Here is a 21,526-nt window from a genome sequence, read left to right on the forward strand (position 1 = left end):
TCTCTAGCTTGAACTATTTTCTAATAAATTTAACACATTCTTTCATTGCTGCCATGTCATTTCCTTCTTGACTTCCCTTTAATAGTTAACATTGTTCCATTTAAGATTTTATTTCCTTTTGCCTACATTATGGTTTGCTGTTTGCCCTACTAACTTTCCGTGTATGTCTGTATAATTTTCATTATCTATTATGCTGAACTTGTACCCTGTTTTATTTCCTCTACCTCCCTATTCTCAAATAAATTATCATAGTCTACATATATGACTTCCAGACTGATGAGTGTTTCCTGTCAGATCACTGAAGTTAAGCTCTGTCGGGCTGGGCTAGCACAATAAAGTCATGTAGTACTGTTGGCAAGCAGGGTGCACTCAGCTCTTGTGAGGCAAACGGATGAGCTACTTGATTGAGAAGTAGCAGCTCTGGTCTTGTAAACTGACATACAGACAAGAGAGTGGTGTGCTGACCACATGCCCCTCCATATCTGCATCCAGTGACACCTATGGGCCAAGTATGACACAGCGGTCAGTCGCTACCGTTGGGCCTTTCAAGGCATGTTCGGACAGAGTTTAGTTAGTTTTACACTGATGAGTGTGTGCTTCACCAACTTACTAGTCTGTGATCACATAAAATTCTAAAGTGGTTTAGTACCAGAATAACATTTAGTCAGTTTCACACTTACTTCCATTTGGTCCTAACCGAGCCCATTTTCTATATGTTTTGTTCTGGGAAAATGTATTTATTCTCAATAAAGTCATGTAGTGTCTGACATCTCTCGTTTCTTGCATCACATCAGAGATTCCCCATGGAGAACCATTCTGTAAGTTTGCACTCACTATGTCTCTAAATAAAGATTGTTAGAAGCTGTTATATTTCTAAGACCCATTGTTGTTATTTAGCTATATTTCATGTAACATGGTGTGCATGAATGAAGAAAGTGTCTGGATGTTTTCTGTGTGTGAAGTCATTTCATTAGAATTGTCATTCCATTACTTCCAATATTTTTTCCTTGTGTCAAATACCAACATCGCTGGCATTTTATCGTGGTAGCAAAGCCTCTTACCCACAGAACACTAGCTGCTAAAGCTCAGAAAGCACGGTGAGACATGTAACCAGCAATAAACTGGCAGAGGTATGCTCACAACAGTCTCAGGCTCAGGTCAGAGTGTTTCTAAATCTCACAATAAGAGATCAACACGACCAGCTCACATGCAGATCAGATCTTGTCAAATCCCTCTAGTCATTATCATGATTTAGCAGTCAGTCTTTGTGTCACTAGTAACACATTTTAGAGGGTTACAGACAATGCATCATCACACTGTTTGCTGTGCTGATTGGTGTGCAGTCTATCATATTAGTATCCCGTGAAGCAAACCGTTGTTTGTTTCCTTACTAATACTAACTGCTGCGTGACACGAAGGTCTATATTAAGCACCAGGATCTACCCGTGTTGCTTCCCTTAACCCTCCCTATTTAGTAGTCACTTGTTGCTGTTATTGTCTTTTTAATGTTATTTTCCTCTTATTCTGACATTCCAGGTGAGTGACGGAGATGGAGGTACGGTTACGTATGCAGCTATTGCTATCAGTGGTGGTGCTGTGTCTAACAGTTATCTGTGCACAGAAGCAGTCAGTAGGTCTACAGAACCCCTGCACGAGCAAGCAAACTTGTAGTGAATGTATAAGGACTCCAACATGTGCATGGTGCATGCAGCCGGTATGTACCTTTAAACTTTTTTAGTTTCCCATCTTGCCATTTATGCAGGAATATTATTTTTGTAAGCCAATCTTACCTTGGCACTGGGACTGTGAAAGAAAACAAAAAAGGTTAGATTAGTATGTGTTCATATTGTTTAGTAAATAATTTAGTGCTGATTTTCTGTGTTACTGACTTTTCTGCTCACTTTGTTTTATGGCAGGACAATACTAAACTTAAAATTTTCATAATTCATCATGGTAATGAAAAAATGGTGCTAGGGTCAGCTCATATTTGTAGAATGGAACATTTTAAGAATATATTAATAGACATATGTATTAAAATGCTTAATATATATGGTGTGTAGATAACACAGCTCTCCTGAATATTCTGTAATCTAAATAGTTGTAGTTTATAGGGGAAATTATTCAAGAAGCAGAATGGAGAAGTAAAAAACAATCCAAATCCATACCTGCATATTTTCTCTATAAAGTGCATGGAAAAGGATATTTTTAAAAATACTGCTTCTTGAGATTTCTTCCCGATCCATTAACTAATGGAGTGTGGGAACTATGGTCACTTGTATGCCCCCCCGTGAGCTGCTAAGTTCAGTCGTAACTTCATGGTATGTGGAGGATTGAAGAAAGCTGACTGCTGGTTATTCGGAAGTTTCTAAGTAGATTTCCAGTAGATCTATATAAAGTGCTTTATTTTTTTAGTGCCTGTCATATACAATTATTTTATTTCTGTTACACTTTCCCATCGGTTCAACACTTGTGTGACCGTTTCTTATTAGTCCAACATAATGGGTCCCACACGATTAAGCTATATTTCAAAATGGGCCATATTAAGTGTTCCTACATTCTACCAATAAATCAAAGCTTGCCATTTGTCTCACTTGCAACTAAGCTTATTTGATTGTTTACTTCATGTGCGTGCATTTTTTTTCTACTGTCAGGTAAAGACTAGTTATGGCTCCATAATTGTGTAATGAACACCTGCTATATTTTATAAAGTGCACAACATTACTTTTCTTTACAGTAGTTCATTCCATTTTTTAAATCTGTTCTCAGTGCATAGTCATTCTGCTTTCAGCTGACAAAATTATATCCCAAAAGTTACTCTAAATAGGTAAATACAAACATATAAGGAAAAAGATACATTTCTACTCATTGTAAAGATGACATGGCGAGTAGCAATCTTTTCCCTTATATTGGTGAGATTCCAACCTGAAGTTTCCGATGTTTGGCTTAAACACAAACATAGTAACACAATAAAAATGACAGACTAAGCAACAGCAGATAAAGTCAATACATAACATCATTTGTAGTAATCCGCATTGGATAGAGAATGATTTGTGAGTGAAACAAGCTATGGTCATTAAGTGAACTTCAGTTGTGCGGGACAAGCATATGACAAATCTTGGTTGAGAAACCCAAATCACAGTGCAACTTTGTGTACATACGATGTAAATATAGTACTGATTGGTCAAATATACATTTGCAATTACCGGTAGTGGGCAAGAATTAGATATAAGCAATACAGTCACACTATTGGTCCCGTACACATTATGCTGTGCTAAACACTTCTAAACTTCCAAGAGTTTAAAAAAATCAGATGATGTCAAAACATATGCAAGTTTTTATGTAGTCAATGAATAATTATCCAGATGTAAACGAGTATCTCATTTAATGTACAAGTAACACACTACAAAGTAGAATTTTGAAGGAAATTTAACAGGGCCATGTCTCACTTATGGACAAGGGTAAAACCCAATGTCAGCTAACTGTGTGCAAAACCCGATAAATACACAATATTTCAAGTACATATCTTGCTCAATGAGCGTAGCAGTACCTTCTACATAATTGTACCAAAGATGATCACAGTAGCTTCAGTGTATCCTAAATAAAATGAGGATCACACAGCAAGTCTTCCTTGCTTGAGGCTGCTAAACACACTTGTGTCTTATGGTAGTAAAGGATGTGACTGGATTCAGGACAAGCTACCTTGGGCTTTTTTAGGGTTTCATTAAATATTTTCAAGTGAGTCATAAGCTCCTTGGCCTCAGTTAAGTGTATTTTCATTTCCACCCATCCACAGCATTTGTTTTTATAATTTTCAATGTGATAGGGTCCGCAGCTGCGATGAATTTTTTGAATGGTTTTTTGAAACCCTCAGTTGCCATTCTCTTTATTTTCTTTAAGATTGTACAATTTCGGACTTAGGCCATTTTCAAGTATCTAAAACGGAAGTTTCATTCGTTGGATACATTAATGACACTTGTAATTTTGATGTAGAAACAAGTCATATCTGTAGATACACTAGGCATGTTATAACTTACTTTATGGATGACTTTTTAGTAACATATTATGTAATATATGTCATTGCTCCTATGACATCATGTTATGCTCATAAATTATTTTAAAGAAATTACATACAGTCATATTTACACCAATGATGAACGATAATTAAATATAACTGAGAACAAAATCATATGCAGGTTAAGTAGCAAATTTCTGTAAAATATTTATAATCTTCCTAGCTTTAAGTATGTTATATATAAGGGCTTTGCAACAACTGCTCAAAAGCAACATGCTCCTAAACTAGCATGAACACCTCAAACTAATTCATGAGCATAACATGATGCCATAGGAGCAGCAATGCATATAACATAATCTGTTACTAAAAAATCATCCATAAAGTAAGTTTTAATGGGCCTAGTATATCTACAGATATGACTTGTTCCTACGTCAAAATCACAAGTGTCACTAATGTATCCAATTTATGAAACTTCCGTTTTAGATACTTGAAAATGACCTAAGCCCAAAATTGGACAATCATACAGAAAATAAAGAGAATGGCAGCTGAAGGCTTCAAGAAATCATTCAAAAATTTTTTTTTTTTTTTTTTTTTTTTTTTTTTTTTTTTTTTTTTTTTTTTTTTTTTCTGCAGCTTTTATGTTATGTGAACATAGGGGTCCCGGGTTCGATTCCCGGTGGGGTTTTCCTGCCTCGAGATGACTGGGTGTTGTTGTGTCATCTTCATCATCATCATCATTCATCCCCATTACAGTTGGAGGAAGGCAATGGCAAACGACCTCCACTAGGACCTTGCCTAGTACAGCGGTGCGGTTCTCCTGCATCGTCCCCTACGCTCCTCGGAGTATGGGACCTCATCATCAGAGAGACTCATTTCATAATCTTCTTTCTGTACTATCATGTGGAATTCATATTTCAGGTCCGGTGCTGCTTGCCATCTATGAATGTTTATGATATCCTCCATTCACAAATTGTATCTCAATGTAGGTGATCACAGAAAGCAGGATATCAGTGTGGTTGCCAACAATTGTGGAGTATAGGACTGACTGACATGATTGAATATTTGGTGACATATTTCATAGAAAATTCTGAACATTGATCATGGACTTTCCTAGCTGTTTATTGATGTGGACCACCTTTGTGTCAGTGCCTCTGTGCTAACAGGGTGGGGGTTACTATCATTTCCTGGTATCGTGAACATCTTTCTACCATTTCTTAAATGTTGTGCATAGACTGTAATGAGTTTGTGATGAATGTCAAGGGTATAGTATTTTCTGCCAGCAAAGTCAGAATTATGACTCACACTTAATAGAAGAGTGAAATTGCAGTTGCTGTGATCACTATCGCAAAGTGTGTTATATTTGTGTGAATAGATCTACAGTGTGTATTAAAACAGGTAAACCTCTAGATGTTCCAAACAGAAAAGCCAAATAACTCCCTGCCCTGAAATGTTTAACTTTTTTGTACTTTAAAATTTATGTCTGTACTTAATAGTGTTATGCACAGAACTGCATCACGAGCTTTCAATCTTTCCAGTCTATGCGTGACGGCAAGCGTTGTTTTCAACCGAGTAGCAGCCTGGACTGGACACTCCACTGTGATGAGAAATATGTTTACAATCCTGACAATGAGTACAGTATAATCCTCAATCAGAAGCTGAGCAAGGGAAGTAGGACACGCTACCAGTCTAGCAGCAGTGGGACTTTCATAAAGGGGAGCAGCAGCAGTGGCAGCTCGAGTGTCATCAGCGGCGGCAGCAGCAGTGGCGGCACCATCAGCGGTGGCGGTAGCAGCATCAGTGGCGGTGGCAGCAGTGTCAGTGGCGGTGGCAGCAGCAGCAGCAGTGGCGGTGGATTCTACGCAGAGAGCCATTCCGAGGCAGTGCAGATTGCTCCTCAGAGGGTGTCATTGAAGCTCAGACTGAGTGAGTTCTTCCTCATATCTGTATTATTTCTTATCCATGCTTTTCACTGCAGTAGTTGCTGTGTATAGTTGCAATATGCTCAGTACACTTGATGAAAAAAAAGAGAGAGAGAGAAAAAGAAAAAGAAAATACAAATATCACTGATGTATGCTGTGATGAATCATGCTACCATTTAAATGTAAGGCATTAATGAATGGATCAGAATCTTAAAGTTGGGAGTTAGGAGAAAATTCCCAAGTCAGGGATGTAGCATTGAGATAAAAGTGATTGTATCAAATGAAAATTCAGTCGATAAAACTAGTAAATTATGAGACAGAATTGGTGGTGAAAAGTTTAGTACTGTTGATATACAGGGGAGGCTAAAAAGGAAAAGGCTGGTCAGTCAGACCCACTGTGAGATGTATGGGCCTGTAGTGAGGATAAGGGTAGGTGAAGATCTTTGTCTTCCCTTGATCTCACTGTGGGTGATTCCCTCTCATTTTGTGGTCTGGTAACCTGCCCTTTCTTTTCAACCTTACTTGGCCTAGCCCTCTGTCCTCCTGAGGAAGGAACAAATAGTTCCAAAACCTAAGAAAGTATTGTCACATTTATCTTCATATGAGTATATCAAAGTTGCTGAACTTTTCACCTCTTGAATGTAAGTGTTGGCCAAAAATTCTGTTTCATTATTTATAAGATAAAAGTAATATTGATATTGTTTTCACATCCTAGGATTATCAGTGAAAACTGGTGAAACAACATATTATCTCCAGAATATTATATAAAAGCATATAGTTCCCCAAAAATATGAAGCACTAGGAACATAGTAACTGCAACTTAATTTATAAGTAAAAGTGGAAGATGTAGCTATAATGTTCATTGAGTTGCAAGCCATTATGAATTTCATTGCCTGATTTTAAAAGCATTTCAGTACTCAAAGAAAAGAAAAATGTGACTCTGAGTATAATGCGAATCGCACTAATCATGGGAAGAAACAGTTTAGCCATTTAGAAACTTGTGTATCGTCCATGATGATTTGAATGATTATTTTCAAATGACAAAAATATTTCTGTTAGTAAATAGTTGCAACATATTTCAAGTAATGATGAAATTTATGATTACTTTCAGATCAGGCCTATCGGATCAGATTTGAATATGCCCAAGCAGAGGATTATCCTGTTGATCTGTACTATTTAATGGACCTTTCAAAATCTATGGAAGATGACAAGGATAAGTTATCAAGCCTCGGAACATTACTAGTCGATTCCATGAGAAATATTACATCAAATTTTCGACTTGGTTTTGGTTCGTTTGTTGACAAAGTTGTTATGCCGTATGTGAGCACAGTACCAAAGAAGTAAGTACCAGCCATTATCTTAGATTTTATTTCTTCACAAGTTGAGTATTTGGGACAGGGTGTGATTTCTGCTGATTGATGGTGAAATTATACATGTTGTGTTTTTGCTAAATAAATGTTTTACGTCTGTGTTCCTATTGTGTTGCACTCACCAAAGATAATGGTATGTACAAAAGAGAAAAAGTGAAAAACAATTGTTGCATCACGAGTTTTCGCACTTACAGTTAATAAAGAAATATGGATAAGGGGTGGGAAAAGTTTAAAGCAGAGCCTTATAGAAGTGGGTTATTGCTCACAAAGATAGTTTCAAGACAATTGATCTTACAGGTAAGAGCTTGAAAGTAACCATAGCCTGTAACTGTTGAGATTCACATTGCTGAGAATCAAAGATAACCTTTAGTAATAGAGCATACTTCAGACTAGAACAACTGAAAGGAATTGAGAGTGTAGCTTTCTAAAGAAGGAAAAGAAAAGCTGTAATGTAAATGGTAAGGCATACAAGAATCCATGATGAGTGGCGAAAGGATGTTTGATCGAGTGATGGGGAATACACTCATCAAAAAAAGTTTTGCATCACCTCGGTTTCAAGAGTTCTGGAACCTGTACTGAAAACTGGAATAGAAATCAACATAAACATTATTTCTGCCCTTTTTATTGCTCATGAAAACCACATATTCCATGTTCTACCACCATACAGCGAGACCTTCACAGGTGGTGGTCCAGATTGCTGTACACACCGGTACCTGTAATACCCAATGGCATGTCCTCTTGCATTGATGTATGCCTGTATTCGTTGTGGCATCCTATCCTCAAGTTCATCAAGGCACTGTTGGTCCAGATTGTACCACTCCTCAATGGCTATTCGGCGTAGATCCGTCGGAGCGGTTGGTAGGTCACATCATCCATAAACGGCCCTTTGCAATCAATCCCAAGCATGTTCTATAGGGTTCATGTCTGGAGAACATGCTGGCCACTCTAGTCAGGTGATGTCGTTATCCTGAAGAAATTCATTCACAAGATATGCATGATGGGGGCACGAATTGTTGTCCATGAAGACGAATGCCTCCCAGTATGCTGCTGATGCACTATTGGTCGGAGGATGGCATTTGCGTATCGGACAGCCATTACAGCGCCTTGCATGACCACCAGCAGTATACATCAGTCCCCCATAATGCCACCCCAAAACAGCAGGGGTTCCCTGCTGCATTCACTGGACAGTGTGTCTAAGGCGTTCAGCCTGACTGGGTTGCCTCCAAATGTGTCCCTGACGATTGTCTAATTGAGGGCATATGTGACACTCATTGGTGAAGAGAATGTGATGCCAATCCTGAGCAGGCCATTCAGCATGTTTTTGGGACCATCTGTACTATGCTGCGTGATATTGTGGTTACAAAGATGGACCTCGCCATGGACATCAGGAGTGAAGTTGCGCATCATGCAGCCTATTGCATACTGTTTGAGTTGTACATGATATCCTGTGGCTGCATGAATATTATTATTCAACATAGTGGTATTGCTGTGAGGGTTCCTCAAAGCTATAATCTGTAGGTAGCAGTCATCCACTGCAGTAGTAGCCCTTGGGTGGCCTGAGCGAGGCTTGTCATTGACAGTTCCTGTCTCCATGTCTGAAATACATCATTTTGGTTCACTCCGAGACACTTAGACTCTTTCCTTGTTGAGAGCCCTTCCTGGCACAAAGTAACAATGCAGACACGATCGAACCGTGGTATTGACCGTTTAGGCCTGGTTGAACTACAGACAACACGAGCCGTGTACCTCCTTCCTGGTTGAATGACTGGGACTGCTCGGCTTTCGGACCCCCTCCGTCTAATAGGTGCTGCTCATACATGGTTGTTTACATCTTTGGACGGGTTTAGTGACATCTCTGAACAGTCAAAGGGAGTGTGTCTGTGATACAATATCCAGTCAAAATCTATCTTCAGGAATTCTGAGAACCGGGATGATGCAAAACTTTTTTTGATGTGTGTGGTTAGACTTTATGGAAGAGAGTTGGGAAGAGCATACGGTAATGCTTTTTCCTTTCCTTAAAAGTAATTCATACTTCCTTACAATTCATGTAATAACTGCATCATGCTGGTAATTGATTTTGTAGCCCCATTCCAAGTAGCCCAGCAAATTACCTTACTTTTATTTGTCAGACAGATAACATCTTTCTTGTCAAACAGGAGGAAGTTGCAATGGTTTTGCAAGTATAAATTTTTATTGCCACTAACCCAAGATGTATAGGTGCTTAACATAACATTGCGACAGGATCACTAAAAGTTGACCTGCAATAGTGTGTCGTTTAAATATTCATGTAACAGGCATGCAGTAGAGTTAAAGTAAACAATTTACAAAATAATTCTATTGGCAAAGAAAATTACATATTATTGTGCAAGTTCAGTTGCATACTAAATATTGAAATTTGTAGGGTGGAATAATGATGGTATTACAAAAATGATAGATTGCTACTTACCATATAGTGGAGATGTTGAGTTGCAGACAGGTGCAACAAAAAGACTGGTAAACAAGTGAGCTTTCAGCTAGAAGCTCTTCTTCTAAAGTTGACAAAACACACACACACACACACATACATTTGCGCAAGCACAACTCACACACATGACCACTGTCTCTGGCCACCGAGGCCAGACAGTGAGCAATCTGGATTGTAGTGATAAGGAGGCAGATGGGGCAGCGATGGGGTGGGATAGCATGGTAGGGTTGGGAGACGGTAAAGTGCTGCTTGTTGGAGCACACAAGGATTCAGCAAGACAGGGTAGGTGGGGGGGGGGAGGCAGAAGAGGAGAGAAGTGAAAAGAATGTGAGTGTGTTGGTGTAATAGAAAGCTGTGTAGTGATGGAGTGGGAGGAAGGAAGGGGCTGGTGGGTGAAGGACAGTGACTAACAAAGGTTGGGCACAGGGAGTTAAGTGAACGTAGGATATATTGTAGGAAGAGTTCCCACCTGCACAGTTCAGAAAAGCTGGTGTTGGTGGGAACATTCCAGATGGCACAGGCTGTAAAGCAATAATTGAAGTGAAAAACATTGTGTTGAGCAGTGTGATTAGTAACTCAGTGATTCAACTGTCTCTTGGCCACAGTTTGTCATGTGGACCGACAACTTGTTGATTGCCATGTCCATGTAGAATGCAGCTCATTGGTTGCAGCTTAGTGTGTAGGCCACATGATTGTTTACCCAGGTATCCCTGACTTTGATGGGATAGGTGATGCTTGTGACCGAGCTGAAGTAGTCAGTGGTGGAAGGATGTATGGGACAGATATTGGGTCTAGGTCTATTACAGGAATATGAACCACAATTCAGTGGGGGTGGAAAAGGAATGGACAAGGCTACTATGTAGGTTCTGTAGGTGACGGAATACAGCTGGTGGAAGGATAGTGGGTAGAATATTCTTCATTTCAGAGCACAATGCTATAGTTAGTCAAAAACCTGATGGATCAAGTTGCTTCACTCCTGGGTGGTAGTGAGTTCACAAGGGAATGCTCTTTTGTGGCCGGACAGTGCAACTTTGGGAGGTGGTGGGTGACTGGAGAGATAAGGCACAGGTGATATGTTTCTTTACAAGGTCTGTGAAGGCCTCATTGAGACACTTGGTATATATGAAGGGGGACTGCTCACCACTACAGATGCAATGGCCACAGGTGGCTAGGCTGTGTGGAAGGGACTTGTTGGTATGGGATGGATGGCAGCTGTTGAAGTGATGGTATTGCTGGTTGTTGGTATGTTTCATGTGAACAGAGGTACTGATGTAGCCATCTTTAAGGTGGAGGTCAATGTCAAGGAAGGTGGCTTTTTGCATTGAGGAGGACCAGGTGAAGCAATGGGGGAGAAGGTGTTGAGGCTCTGCAGGAATGTGGATAGGGCATCCTCACCCTCAATCCAAATCACAAAAATGTCATCAATGAATATGAAACAGTTTAGGGGTTTAGGATACTGGGTGGTTAGGAAGGATTCCTCTCTACGGCCCATGAACAGGTTTGAATAGGATGGTGCCATGTGGATGCCCATTGAGGTATGACGAATTTGTTTTTGAGTGTTACCTTCAAAGGTGAAGTAAATGTGGGCAAAGATGTATTTGGTCATGATGACCAGGAAGGAGATTGTTGGATTGGAACCTGCCAGGTATTGGGAAAGCTAGTGTTCAATAGCACTGGGCCTTGGGCATGAGGGAGGTTAGTATAAAGGGGAGTGGTATCAATAGTGACGAGCAGGGCACTGCATGATAAAGAAACAAACTGTGTAGAGTCAGTGGCGGAAATGGTTAGTGTCTTTTATACAGGAGGGTAGGATGTGAGTAACAGGCATAAACAGCCACTGACGATCTATGGCCAAGAGACAGCTGGGCAACCTAATCGCTGGGCACACTGCCCAACACATTATTTACTTCTATAAATGCTTCAAAGCCTGTACCATTTGGAGTCTTCTGACCAACACCAGCTTTTCTGTCTAGCACTAATGGGAACTCCCCCTGCAATATATCCTATGTTCTTGTAACCCCCATGGCATGAGCTTTCATTAGCCCCTGTTCTTCATCCACCTGTCCCCTTCCCTGCTCCCACTCCAGCATTACACAGCCCCCTATTCCACCAACACTCTCACAGGCTTTTTACTTCTCTTTGTTTCCACTCCCCCCCACCACCCCTCCCCCCTCCTACTACGTCACATCTAACCTCCCAACTGCACCTAGCTGCCTTACTCTGTCCCCACTGTGTCCTTGTATCCTACCACGAGCAGCACTTTACCATTCCCCAAACCCAGCCTGTTACCCTGCCCAAGCCTTCTCATTACCTTAACCATCCAGATTGCTTCTCCCATCATGTACAGTTGCTTGCTGTCCAGCCACAGTGGCCAGAGACAGTGGTTGTGTGTATGTGAGTTGTGATTTCATGAATGTGTGTGTGTGTGTGTGTGTGTTGTCTACTTTAAAAGAAGGCCTTTTGGCTGAAAGCTCATTTGCTTCCCAGTCTTTTTGCTCTGCCTGACTGCACCTCAACATCTCCACTATATAGTGATTAGAAGTCTATGATTTTCATAATACTGAAATAATTTGTAAGTTACAGCATATGAACTGCTAGTAGTTTTAGATTTAAGCAATGAGACTTTCCAATATGGTGCCTTTAAAAATTTTGTCAAACTGAGATAAGATAGCTTGAGATTGAAAACAAAATGTGCAAGTGTCAGGTTATGGAAGAGTGAAAGAAGCCTGTATTGGCCAATGGAATAAAGGTATGAGTGATATTAGCAGAATGTAATCTTCCATAACAGGATATGCTATTGTCAAAAATTGAAGCAAATATTGAAAGAATGTTTATTTAGCTACTTACATGCATAACATTTTTTATCACGTGATTGTTTTTTAGTAGAATAATGTCACTATTGTTTATCTTTTTACCCTTTTCTGTGTGCAACATTCTCTTTTTGTGTGACTGTTGTGAAACAGCCAGGATGTGTTATAAGTTATTATTTGTAATTTTTGTGATCAGTTAGATGTTATCATTTTTTCTTGTTGAAGTAACGAGTGTTTTTTCCTGTGTTCATCTTTTACTCAGATTAAAGGAACCGTGTTCTGGATGTGAAGCACCATATGGCTTCGTAAACCGTATGTCACTAAGTGAGGATGTAGACACATTTTCTGTAAGTGAAGCTAACAGTTTTAAATTGAAGAGCAAAACCTTTAATTTGCAAGGTGTCTTTGTTCTGGTGCAAATGTTAATGTATTTTTTTCAGTCTGTTACTGCTTGTCTCACGATATTTAACTGGGCTGTGCACTGTGTCTACCAATTTATTGGTCTGTGTTGTTGTTGTGTATGTTGCTGACTTTTACCAAGGACTGTGCTGTTTCACAATACCTGCCTCTATGAATTAATATTACATACCTGCCAGGTTTTTAATATTTTTAAGTCTGAAAAGTTTACTCACACATAGAAAATTTGACTGGAGTTATTAAATTCTCTATTTAGCCTTCTGGAGCCCTGTTCAGGCTGTAAAGCTCCATATGGATTCAAGAATGTCATGCCTCTTAGTCCAGATGCAAACACATTTGCAGTAAGTGAAAACTGTGTATGGAGATGTAAAATGACATTTAACATTTTAACATGGCAAACAAACAATTGCATGCTGTCTTGGGCACAATTCTCAGAATGAGGAAAGTCTTCCTAGATCTTCAGTATAATCTCTATATTATATTATTGTTAAAGTGAAAGAAAGTTAGCAATTTTTGAAAATGGAAGGTGAATGAAATGGTGTTTCTGTGATGTGTAATCTGTTGTAAAATTATTAAGATTTCTTTGTATAAATCTGCTCTTCTATCTGTTTTTACTTCCACACTCAGCAAGCCAGTGTCAACTGCATGGCAGAGAGTACACCCCATAGTACCAGTTACTAGGGCTTTTTCCGATTCCATTCACCTGAATTATGCTGTATTGTGCCCTTAATTGGTCATTAATTGCTTGTAACGGATCTAGAAATTTAACTTTCTCACTTTATACTTTCTAAGAAAAACAAATAACACAAAATGTTTCCTAACATGTTATGAAACGTTAAAAATCAGTTTGTCCTGAGCACATGTACTTGTCAATTGAGATTAGTTCTGAAAAAAAAGTACTAACATATTCTAATGTTGTGGATTTATTGGAGTGCAAAAAAACATAGACATCATTTGTTGGTAAGAGACTAAAAAATTCATTATAGCAAGAGTTTAGTGTCATTCTTTTCGTAAAACTCGTGAAACACTTGATGAGAGTTCTCAGGTTGATGGGATATTAGACTGAAATCTTCCTCCTTTCTGCAGTACTTACAGATAGACAATTTCTGTATTTCTAAGCTGTCTGAAGAAAATTTATCTTCACCTGGTAACGGCTGTATTTTTCCGCTTAAGAATGCATATTCCACAGGCTGTTCAGAAAATAACACAGCCTTATGAGAATGTTACTAAGCTCCGAAAGATATTAAACCTGGGCTCTGTGATGCCTGAGTGACTTATAATGTTGTATCCTCAGAAAAACCGGTTGTAATCTTTGTTGAGGAATTGCAGCAATACATCATTCAGTTTCTTTCTGTAGTACAGGAATAGGGTCAGAATGAACTTTGTGTGAAGCATCCATATAATATACCCAAAAGAAAAAAGTCAGAGATAAATGAGGAGACATTGCAAGTATTAACACTTTTCATCGATCAGTTTTGGCTGAATCTCCGACATTTTCTGTCTTACAGAACCTGTCGTATAGTGTTTTCTGTCAAAGAATTCTGTGTCTTGGCATAACTCACACGTCTAATGTGCTGGGTGACAGTGAATACCTTCCACTGTAATACGTACCTCATTTCTTCCTCAGTTACACAAGGACCATACCTGCAACAAAAAAGAAGCATTCTTCCATAACGTTGCACAACTTTTTGAACACTCTGTAAATGGAATGTGATTTCTTATGTCTGTTTCATGGTCACTGCATTGTATAAAACACAATTTGAGGTGTATATTGGTGGAGGAGTATGATTCAGTTGGATTTAAGAGACTTGAATCGCACTTCAATTTTACTCTGGTGATGTTTAATCCCATATACACTACGTGATCGAAAGTATCCAGTCACCTGGCTGAAAATGACTTGACAAGCTCGTGGCACCCTCGATCAGTAATGCTGGAAGTAAATATGGTGATGGCCCACCCTTAGCCTTGATGACAGCTTCCACTCTCGCAGACATACATTCAGTCAGGTGCTGGAAGGTTTCTTGGGGAATAGAAACCCGTTCTTCACAGAGTGCTGCGCTGAGGACAGGTACCAATGTCAGTCGGTGAGGCCTGGCACAAAGTCGGCATTCCAAAACATCCCAAAGGTGTTCTATAGGACAGGATTCAGTGCAGGCCAGACAATTACAGGAATGTTATTGTCATGTAACCACTCCACCACAGGCCGTGCATTATGAACAGGTGATCGATCGTGTTGAAAGATGCAATCACCATCCCCGAATTGCTCTTCAACAGTGGGAAGCAAGAAGGTGCTTAAAAGATCAGTGTAGGCCTGTGCTGTGATAGTGCCATGCAAAACAACAAGGGGTGCAAGGCCCCTCCATGAAAAACACGACCACACCATAACACCACCACCTCCGAATTTTACTGTTGGCACTACATACACTGACAGATGATGTTCACTGGGAATTCGCCTGCCCACACAATGTTTTTCCACTGTTCAATTGTCCCATGTTTACACTCATTACACCAAGCAAACTGTCATTTGACATTTACTGGCTTGATGTGTGGCGTATGAGCAGCCGCTCGACCATGAAATCCAACTTTTCTCACCTCCCACCTATCCGTCATAGTACTTGCAGTGGATCCTGATGCAGTTTGGAATTCCTGTGTGATTTGTCTCGATAAATGTCCGCCTATTTCACATTACGACCCTCTCCAACTGTCGGCAGTCTCTGTCAGTCAACAGACGAGGTCAGCCTGTACGCTTTTTCACTGTACATGTCCCTTCAAGTTTCCACTTCACTATCACATCGGAAACCTAGGGATGCTTAGGAGTGTGGAAGTCTTGTGTACAGACATATGACACAAGTGACACCAAATCACCTGACCACGTTCGAAGTCCATGAGTTCTGCACAATGCACGTAATATGAAAAACATATGTTTTTGAGGGTGCCCGGATATTTTTGATCATATAGTGTACATAGTGTTGTTAGTGTTGTATAAGTTGAGACTGTGATAAATTTTACACAAATCTTAATTGTTTACAGACACTTTACACAAAATTTAAAGAAACCAGTGTAATTAGGTCCTTATTTCAGATTGATTTGTTTGTGTCTATCTTTCATTAGCTCAAGTTAAAGTACTATTTCATTACCAAGTTTTTTCTGAAATTATCAGAAGTAAACAGGTACATACAGGGTAGGTGCATATGAGACTATCCACCACTTAATGCGTCCCACATACAGGTAACAATCATCTTCAGTCATTTCATTTTTATTGCACCCACGATTTCCCAGTTTTGTATTATTTTTTCTAGTCATTCTATCTTTAAAATAGTTTTGGTTCATAACATATGTTGTATGTGTCAGATTTAATTTTATTTTTCTGAGAATGTGCCTCAGACAGCATGCTGGTTGTATACTAATTAGACTGCCCATTAAAAACAGCTAACCATTTTTTTTTCTGCTTTGAAACCTTTAGTTAAGTAGAGGCAGACCATGATATTAACTGGGAATGAAAGTCAGTTTATGTTATGTGTAAAGGTGAAGTTTACATGTCATTTATTGGATGGGGTTTGTTTGTTTTCATATTATGGCTAACATTGCAAAGTTCTATTCATCTGTTACACAGTATTGGTCACAAATGAGACAGGATATTTTTCAGAATACAAAACTTTCTTTTGAAGAAATGTTCTTGGAGGACGCAAGTGTTTGTAATTTTTATTTATGTTTGACATTGTGTCAATTTCGAGGTGACCTGAAAGTTATAGTATTCTTGAAGAATTAAGTTAGCCAAGATCGCTTGCAGTTCTTTTTATTATTATGATTGGTTTTGACAGATCTATGCTGTCATCTTCGGATCTGAAAGTTATAAAAACATATAGTGTCAATTTTAAAAAAAATAGGATTTTCAGTTAAATATGTATTGTCATCCATTACATATAAACCTATAATAAACTGTCATTTTCTAACAATAAGTTTACAATAAACTTATTTCAGATTATACATCAACACATAGCCATATCAAAAGTCCAGAAAGAGAACGTCATTAAGGTAACAGTGCAAGACAAATATTTGCCATGCAATTAATACAGAATTTTGTAATGAACATGCTGTACTTAGACCACAGGCACCACATCACTGCCACATAAAAGGTAGTGTAGTTCATTTATATGGTGCAAAGAATACAGTTATGTGAACGTGATAGTAATTCACAGAGTAATTTTGATAGTCGACAGCTATGGCCTATGTTTTCCTAGCTTATAGTTACCTTGAAGACCTTTTTTGTCAGGACTTTTGATGTGGCTTTGTGTTGATAAATAATCTGAACTACATTTACTGTAACCTTTCTGTTAGAATATGACTGTTTATTATAGGTTTACGTGTAATAGATGACAATGTATATTTCACTGTAAATTTTACTTTTTAAAAAATTGATGCTATATATTTTCCAAACACACGTTTTTAAAAAATTGAGAATTAAAGTGTTAAATAAATTGTCTTGGGAATAAGTTTAATGAGAGTAGAGAGAAGACATAATTGCAATGTGCCACATATATTGATTAGTGAACATCACTATGTAAAGATTTGTACTTCCTTATTTGTAAAAATATTATACTAGTGAAGTTGCAGTTGTGGTGTCGGGTGATTAGTGTATTTTGGGACATCAGCACAACATGTTGTGTGTTTTAACTGTGTGTTACTTTATTTGTGACATGCTGATTTTCCCTGCCACGTTTTATTTGACGCAACATCACTATGTGACTTTCAGTATTGTAACAAGCATGTATAACTAAAAATGTTACAAGGTACATCCTAACACTGAAGTAGTGTACACAATTGTTATATGAAATCATTTATGTTTAAGCCACCTTCACTTGGGATGTTTGTTTTTGTAACTTTTGGATCTGATGATGACAGCATAGATCTGTCAAAACCAGCCATAGGAATAAAAAGAGTTGCTAGCAGTCTTGGCTGACTTGATTCTTCAAGATTAATGTGTGTGTATCTTTGCAAACAAATGTGTGGCTTTCCACAATTATGCTCATGTGATTGAAGAGTGACAGAAATTGTGAATTACATCTGTTATGAATGCGAAGGTGTTTTCAGTCATACAAATACAGCACTATAATATAATTTTATAGATAAAAAATCTACTTACCAAGTGATGGCAGGAGAAGACACATATAAAAGTTAAGGACATGGCCAAGATTTTGGAGCCAGTGGCTTATTCTTCTGGCAGAAGGGTTGAAGGGGAGGGAAGAGGGATGAAGGAACAGGACTGAGGTGGTTTAAAAAATGGGGAGAGTTTTGTGAAAGTCATCCAGAGCCATGGGTCAAGGGAGACTTGCCGGATGCGATGGGAAGGAAAACCTGATCATTGGAGACTGCATCAGATGAGATTTGAAAACCTAAGAGTTTAAAGGTGGAAGATAGGATATCAAGCAAGACAGAGATTACTGAAAAAATATCATGCAAAAGTTTGTTTTGTCAGTAATCTCTGTCTTGCTTATTATCCTATCTTCCACCTTTAAGATCTCAGCTTCTTAAATCTCGTCAACCGCTGTGGCCGAGCAGTCTAGGCACTTCAGTCCGGAACCGCGCTGCTGTTACGGTTGCAGGTTTGAATACTGCCTCGGGCATGGATGTGTGTGATGTCCTTTGGTTAGTTAGGTTTAAGCAGTTCTAAGTCTAAGGGACTGCAGTTCTAAGTCTAAGGGACTGATGATCTCAGATGTTAAGTCCCATAGTGCTTAGAGCCATTTGAACCATTTTTCTTAAATCTCATCCGGTGCAGTGCCCAACATCAGTCTATCGTTCTCATTGCTCCTGGTAAGTCTCCTCTGACATGGTGTTCTGGGCACTTTTCCATAACTTTCCCCATTTCCTTAACCTTGCCAGTCCTTTTCCATAACCCCTCTTCCTTCCCCTTTAATGTGCCGCCAAAAGTAGTCATGTGAGACAATGAAGACATTCTCAAGAGACAGCTGTGGTGGTACTTTTTGTAATATATAGCACCAGCTGAAGTCCCTCATCCATGCAATAGGATGGACATCCATGAATTTGCTAATATACTTTCTTGGGATAACTTAAGTCTGTCTTCAGGAGTCTGCCACTTCAGTATCTCTGTGACACTCTCCCCTGGCTTACATAGACCATTGACCATTCATGCTGCACTTCTCTGTATACTTTCAGTATCCCTTGTTAGTCCTATGTGCTGTGGGTCCCACACACTTGAGCAATATTCTAAGATGGGTCACATGAGTGATTTGTAAGCAATCTCTTTAGTAGACTGATTGCACTTCCTCAGTGTTCTACTAATAAACCAAAGTCTGCCACCTTCTTTACTCACGACTGAACCTATATGATCATTCCATGTCATACCTCTACAAAGTGTTACACCCGGGTATTTGTATGACATGGCCGATTCCAACAGTGATTTATTGAGGTTATGTTCATAGGATATTATGTTTTTTTCGTTTTGTGAACTTGGTTGTCTTGGTCCAAAGCTTTCAGTACGTCATGTGAGAAAAGTGCGAGTTGCATTTCACATGATCAGTGTTTTCAAAGACCATGCTGGTAGCCAATTGAGGTGGTCATTCTGCTCAAGATATCTCATTATTACTGAGCCCAGAATATGTTCTAAGATTGCACATGTCCTTAACTTTTGTTTGTGTTTTCTCCTGCTGCCACTTGGTGAGTAATTTTTTTATCTAAATAGTTATAATATAGTATCAGATATTGATTATTTTCATTGATAAATGTAGTACTACATATTAAAAGCTAAACTGAGTTGAGAAAACTGTAAAATTATAAGGAGGTAGAATTATAGAATTATCTTCAGGTGGCAAAATTCCAAGTACTGCTACAACACACACACACACACACACACACACACACACACACACACACACACACACACACACGCACACACACACACACACATTAATGATGATGATGATGATGATAAAAGAAGAAACAACTGACACTGAATTTTAGTTTTCAATGTTTATCACATTAGTACAAAGTAGAGAAAGGGATTCAAGTAGGGTGCAGGAGGGCAAGAGCAGAACCAATCTGAATTTCCTATCAAGACATAGCATTGCAAGTGTATGTACTATGGAGAAGTAATCTTTTTGGATATATACTTATGCACGGTGTAACGAATTTGGCTGGTATCCAAAATATGACAACATTCAGTACAACAAGGCCAACCTGCAAAATAAGATCTTTCTGAAGTTCATTTATATTTTGTTCACTGAGCCTTACTGACACGCATGTAGAAAATACACTACAGATGTGTAATACAGTGCAGCTCTTACTTCATAAATCCTTAATTGCTAAAAGTTGACACATTAACATATGCGCCAAAACTAACTTGTAGTACTGCATTAAATGTAACATTGCTTTCTGTAAAAAAAATTGGTTCTTGCTTGTGAAAGAACTGTTTAAATATGAGTTTATGCTTTGTATACTATCCAAGCTTTGACTCTTTACAAAGGAAGATTTCATGCTTGTAACAGTTTGGAAGTGCTACTGGTCTTCAGTTATAAATTTCATGGTTACTGTTAGTTTACAAGAAGTGGGAACTAAATGTGCATTGTCTCTGGTTCTTGTAATAGATCCTTTTTGTTTTGTGAGAAAATAAATACAGAGTTCACATATACAGTTCTTTCATTATAGCTAGTAATTTTCAAAATTCTGCTTTAACCATTTAAAAATGAAGTAGTTGTAACATAAAAGCTGTGTGATGTTTGCATGCTGGATTAGAAATTAGTAGAATCTTTGTATAAATGTTATTCAAGAATTAATATGATAGCAAATTCTACTTTATATAGCCCTTGAAAAATTCAAGTGAATATTTTACTCTTAAATCATAAAGTTGGATATTTGAATATGGTAAGTATTGCATTTTAGGTAAGTATAGTACTGAAATTATTTTTGATGTCCAATTTTCCTCCTTTAGGATAAAGTGAGAGATGCAGCAGTGTCAGGAAATCTGGATGCTCCTGAAGGCGGTTTTGATGCTATCATGCAGGCAGTTGTCTGTAGAGACAAAATAGGCTGGAGAGAGAAGGCCCGACGACTCCTTGTGTTCTCTACGGATGCTGGATTCCACTATGCTGGTGATGGCAAGGTATGAATGTGACTGCTTGTGCTCACATCTGTATTCATCATAATATGTCCAGTTGGGCTGTTGTAATGTTTACGTCTGGTTATTGTTGCTTAGCACTTATCCAATAATTGGCAAATTACAGCTTGGTGGCATTGTTAAGCCGAATGATGGAGAGTGTCACTTGGACAGTAGTGGGCTTTATACTCATTCAACTATACAAGATTATCCATCTATATCACAGCTGAATTTGAAAGTCAGAGACAACTCAATTCATGTGATATTTGCTGTGACTGCTGAGCAGTTTTCTGTTTATGACCAGCTGCGGACATATGTTGAAGGCTCATCATCAGGACAGTTGTCTGCAGATTCTTCAAATGTTGTAGATCTTGTAAAAGATCAATACAATGTAAGTTTCTTAAATCACCAATAATTGAAC

General features: G+C 38.6%; 1 protein-coding gene across 2 annotated transcripts in view; it reads left to right on the forward strand.

The window, feature by feature from the left end:
- LOC124607332 (integrin beta-PS) overlaps positions 1-21,526 on the forward strand; it is a 119,734-nt gene that overhangs the window by 89,453 nt on the left and 8,755 nt on the right. The window contains exons 2-7 of one of the 2 annotated variants that reach the window (XM_047139632.1): positions 1,537-1,714; positions 5,548-5,935; positions 7,043-7,271; positions 12,838-12,922; positions 20,941-21,111; positions 21,233-21,496. In XM_047139632.1, coding sequence (XP_046995588.1) covers positions 1,550-1,714; positions 5,548-5,935; positions 7,043-7,271; positions 12,838-12,922; positions 20,941-21,111; positions 21,233-21,496 — 1,302 coding nt within the window. In that variant the 5' untranslated portion in view covers positions 1,537-1,549. Of the gene's footprint in view, positions 1-1,536; positions 1,715-5,547; positions 5,936-7,042; positions 7,272-12,837; positions 12,923-13,248; positions 13,334-20,940; positions 21,112-21,232; positions 21,497-21,526 lie in introns of both variants that reach the window. The other variant, XM_047139631.1, reaches the window with a different exon arrangement.

The sequence above is a fragment of the Schistocerca americana genome, chromosome 3, assembly GCF_021461395.2.
Source record: "Schistocerca americana isolate TAMUIC-IGC-003095 chromosome 3, iqSchAmer2.1, whole genome shotgun sequence".
In the NCBI taxonomy this organism is placed as follows: domain Eukaryota; kingdom Metazoa; phylum Arthropoda; class Insecta; order Orthoptera; family Acrididae; genus Schistocerca; species Schistocerca americana.